This window comes from Acyrthosiphon pisum, chromosome A1, assembly GCF_005508785.2.
Source record: "Acyrthosiphon pisum isolate AL4f chromosome A1, pea_aphid_22Mar2018_4r6ur, whole genome shotgun sequence".
NCBI lineage: Eukaryota > Metazoa > Arthropoda > Insecta > Hemiptera > Aphididae > Acyrthosiphon > Acyrthosiphon pisum.
In genome coordinates, this window is record NC_042494.1 from 124,617,915 (window position 1) to 124,623,108 (window position 5,194).

The 5,194-nt window shown below is 26.0% G+C and overlaps 1 protein-coding gene across 1 annotated transcript; it reads left to right on the plus strand.

The window, feature by feature from the left end:
- The first annotated feature begins 2,544 nt into the window (after nt 1–2,544).
- Nucleotides 2,545–4,925, plus strand: LOC107883669. Its single transcript, XM_029486341.1, has 5 exons — nt 2,545–2,851; nt 2,940–3,291; nt 3,352–3,521; nt 4,400–4,585; nt 4,648–4,925. Exons 1-5 carry the CDS (start codon nt 2,551–2,553, stop codon nt 4,923–4,925), a joined length of 1,287 nt encoding a protein of 428 aa, XP_029342201.1. The 5' UTR covers nt 2,545–2,550.
- The last annotated feature ends 269 nt before the right edge of the window (nt 4,926–5,194 follow it).

A 5,194-nucleotide genomic window follows, 5' to 3' on the forward strand; every position in this document is an offset into this window, starting at 1 on the left:
AACGAAATAGTGCGCTGACATAATATAATATTATAATATATTATTGGCGATTGAAAGCTTATCAATTATCAGGCCGGCGGGGGTGGATCTGTAACGGGGAACGTGTAAAATAAACATCGAGATGTATATACCACAGAATAGATGAAATTTCATCTATTCTGTGTATATACTACAGTAGTACAGTATATTCTCGATGAAAATAACATATCAATGATACACAGCGTCCCCGTTACATCTTATCAATTTCAATCGCTAATAGTCAGCGCATAATTATTATGCATAACCAATATGTTGTTGGCGGACTAAATACTTGTATTTATAATCAATGATCCTAATAATAGTACCCATGATTAACTAACTAGTTAATAAGTTAGTTAATCATGATAGTACCTATATGAAATAATAATTAAAATATTGTTATAAATAGCACACATTGGCTCTTTATGGTATTGTAATTCCGCACATTTTACTAACATCGTATCCATTTTAGTCCTGACTGTAGTTCTGTACTAGAGTACTAGACTTCTGAGTGTCATACTAATATACTATACTGCAATAATATAAACTTATTTAAACCAATTTTATGCTACACATTTACGGCAATGATGTTTTTTGTATTTACAAATAATTAATTTGATCTTTTATTTTGTCAAACTTAAAATGGCCAATGGGAGGAAGAAAACCAGTCATCAGTCCTGATGAAGTTATAAATATAATACTCAATTTTAAAGAGAGAGTTATTACTGAAGTGAATGGAGAAAAAAGTAAGTGATAATTATATAACATTTATATACAATATGTTTAAGTACAGATATTATAGGTAATTTTATAAACTATTAAGGTTTTTTCAAAAAGTACAGGGATTAATCAGATAGATGAATAGATAATTTCATTTGATTTAACATAACATAGATATAGTAGCACACATTTAATGTTTTAAAACAGTCCCAGTTTTAATTAACTAAATCCTACATTGTTGAACAAATTTGATTTTTGTTTTTACTTTTATAATATACACCTCTATAACTAAACGGTTATACTACTAAATCATAATTATTATATTTAGTTCTGAGCTAATACATTTGAGTGACTAGACTTAGGTATAGATAATGATTCATTGTAACTATCTGTACCTATTGCTTATTAAATGCAATATTAAATTAATAAAATAGTTATTCATTTTTTACAAATGACAAAATGTATTATGTTGAAATTATTTAAAAATCTATTCTCATTTGGCAATAAATTATATACCTATATTTGAATATAAAAAACCAAAGATTTGTTCAACCATCAATACAAATAAATAAACTAAACGTTGATATTATACACTATACTCAATTACTTATGTCTGGTGCAACGGAGGATTATAAATTAGTTTATAAAATGGTAAATGGTAATGTATACCTTCAAGTACCATTGTACCATATCACTAAAAATAGGTAATAAAATTAAAGTTGAAAACTTGTAATAACCTAAATTCAGAGCTTAAAGTGGGAAAAAATTCCTGGGGGACTAATGTATCCATATGGTTTCAAGCATTCCATATATAATTGTATGTATAATGTCTAATGTATATTATAGTATAAAGAAATGTATAAACAGTGATTGTGTAACATACTTATTCCACTTTTAACCCTGAATAATGTTCAAATTTGTAATTTATGTCATGTGAAACTTAAATCACAAATAATAATACTTACCACATTTTTAAGAATAAAGCCTAATGTTCTATTTTTTCTCATAATATTAAGTTGTAAGTAGTGGTTGTCTTTAAAAAAACTAAAGACAAAAAATATTTATTTCATGGAAATGTAGTGTTTTTAGAACTTTAAATTGTAGGTACAAGAAAAACATCCAAATTTACACGTGGTGAGGTGAGCATACTTAAAAAAATGACACATTCACACTTTACAGTTTAATCAATAATGATAAATATACCTATTATGAAGCTCAATTTTACACTGTTTAATAAAGAGCTATTTTAAAATAAAACAATTCTAAATACTTAAATAGGAACCATATAATATTTATTATGTTATCGGTTAATCGAATAAGTACCTATTAATCTCAGTAAAGCCATTTACAATTACTAATAAAATCAATTATTTTTACACATACATTCTAATATAGCCCATAATTTTTATTAAACACATTAATTAAAAATAAAGTTTACTATAAAAGTAAGGTAAGAATTGATAAAAAAAAAAAAAACAAAACCAAGATTTAATCTTAACAGCATTCTTAATGTTTAGTTACAATGGAGCGTACCTTACAAATAATTTGTTGAAGTTTGACGCTTTTTAACCATTAAACCTAAGCTAGTTTGTTGATTTATTTATAATTATTTATAAAAGTAATTTAATTATACAATTTTTATTATAAAAAATTTAATTAAATGTATTATTCTACACGTAAGTACCTACTTTTAACAAATAATTTTTATATCAACTTGTTGTGTACATTTAATTCAAAATGTGTGATTTTAATTTATCATTTTTTAAATAGTAAATGAAACTAAAATTACTTTTACTAGTCCCAACAAATAAAATGATAATAACTAATAATTTAACTCTTATGAAATTACCCTATCTAAAGCATAGTTTTTCAATATTACTATTAAATAAGGTAAAATGTATGTATTTGTTCTTAGAAGTGGTTGTAGCTTCAAACAATGTGTGGCAGGATATAAGTTCTCAATTAAATAATCGTATGTCCATCAATGCTTTGCATGTATTTGTTTACAAGGGATATCATGGGATAAAAGAAAAACTTGGATTAACCCAGATTAAATCACTAGATGTAGTATTGCCAAAAAATACTATACTCAGTAATTTAGACCAAAGTAGCGGTTAGTAATGTTTTGATTCAAATTTGATTTGTAAATTTTAGCATTTTAAATTATATAATCATAAATGTACATTTGGTGTATATTATAGATTTTGAGCCTAGTGATAAATTGGATAGTGATTTACCTAATAAAAAATTTGTAATTACGTTTTGTGCTGAAGAATGGAAGGAAATTCAGCCACAAACAGTTCAATATAAACTTCTTGATAAAAAACGATCTCTCCAACATTCAAAATCATATGAGGTTTTACCCAAAAACAGATGGACACCATTAATAGCAGAGCATTTTTGGATACATACCCAATTACCATGTTGCCTTTCGTTTTGCAGAGCTAAAGTTTCATTAAATGGTGACAATTATGTATCTGTTGTTGGGCGGTGTTCTGTTTATGGATCCTATTTTAAAGGAATAGTATCAGAAAAGCCACCAGATAATGCAAGGTAATTCAATATTTTAAAATATAAACAAAAAATAAATTAAAAATAATTATAATGCTATAGAGTACTTATGCAGTGCTCATATGTTGGGAATTTCAATGAACCACATAAAGTCATAAAAAAACGTCGTATGATTGGTCCTGTTATTGAGAAAGCATTATCACATATAGTTAAAGAAGGAATGTCATGCGAAACATACAGAGAAAATGAAGCTGTGCGTCTAATGAAAACCAGTAAGTATTTATATTGCATAAAAATAAGAAACATCTACATTTACCGTATTTGAACATATAATTATAAAATATACACTACCTACTTATAAATTATACAGAAACCAAAACTAATGATTTATTAATCAAACAAGTTTATTAATTAGGTATTAAATACTTCATTAATCTAAAAATGAAGTTTCAAATTAATTTAGTTCCAACTTTAAAAATATTTCATGCAATTCAATTTGTAACATATTTTAACAATAAAATAATTCTATTGATTTTAAACCTATTTGATTTAAATAAATGTTTTTACCAACAGCATTTTATTTAATTTTGAGTTTTTATTTTATTAAGTTTAATTAACAATTGTAAGTATACTTATACTAACTATATGTCTATCTTATATAAAGCATTAGTGTTTATAAATAATTCTTATATAAGAAAAAAAAATTATAAATATTGATTAGAACAAAAGTTATTTGATTTTTCACATCTTTCTGTATATCTACCAAAATATGTACATATTTTTAAGTAAAGTAATCACCAAAATTTTAATTTTAATGCTTGTACAAAAATATTGAATAGATGGATCTTTAGTTATTAGAACATTATGTATTCTGTACTTAAGTTTGTATTTGATTTTTGGAATGGAAAATTGGCAATTTATAAACTTTAACTTACAAAGATGCCCTAAAAATAGTCAAATTTAACCTTTTTTTGTGGGGAGAGTGTAGTATAATATAAAATAATAAAAATTAACTGCCAAAACTATCAACAGATAAGACTCAGAATCTTGTTATAGTTTGTCATTCTTTTTGGATAAAAATGCTTGTTCAGAAACCAAAGATTTCTATTTTATTATAAAGTTTATATAAAATTTTTTTTCATTTTCATAGATGATCTTGAACCATCCATAATTCCAACTGGCCATGCTTTAAGAAATTTTAAAAGACGCCAACGCTTAAATAATGAAAGAAATTCAAATAAATTAAAAGCTTTATGTATGATGAAAACTGAAAATGAGTTTAAAAGTGTGATTAATGACATAGGTCTCGATCCATTCTTCCTTTTCTATCATACCGGTGACCAGATTCACTTTATAGAAATTATGCACGTCAGTCTAAGTATCCACAAATTATTTTAGATGCAACTGGTTCGGTGGTTTCAAATTTTAGAAAGTATGATATGGAAAAAACCAAATATATATTCCTTTATGAAGCTTTGGTTTATGATGAGGAAAATAATTATAGTTTTACAGTTAGTAATATGCTTAGCGAAAGACATAGCAACGTGGCAATCTTCAATTGGCTCACTAATTGGAAAATCTGTGACATACCTTTGCCAAAAATAACAGTATGCGATCAGTCGCTAGCACTATTGTCTGCAGTGGTACAATGTTTTACTCAGTACTCTTCACTCTAAGATTATATAAACGTTTGTGCCGATTTAATAGTAAATAATCTACCAGCTAATAAACATTGGATTCCAAGATGTTTTGTAAGAACAGATATTGCACATTTTTTAAAGTTGATTACCAAATGGCCACCTCTTAAAACTGTAGCAAGAAGAGTTAGAGAGGTTATACTACGGTCATTATGTATGCTAATAAAAATGCAGTCCCTAGATGCAATGTTTTCTTTCTTGTTAAGTTTGTTTATTGTACTTACAAATGAAACAGACGGTAATAATAG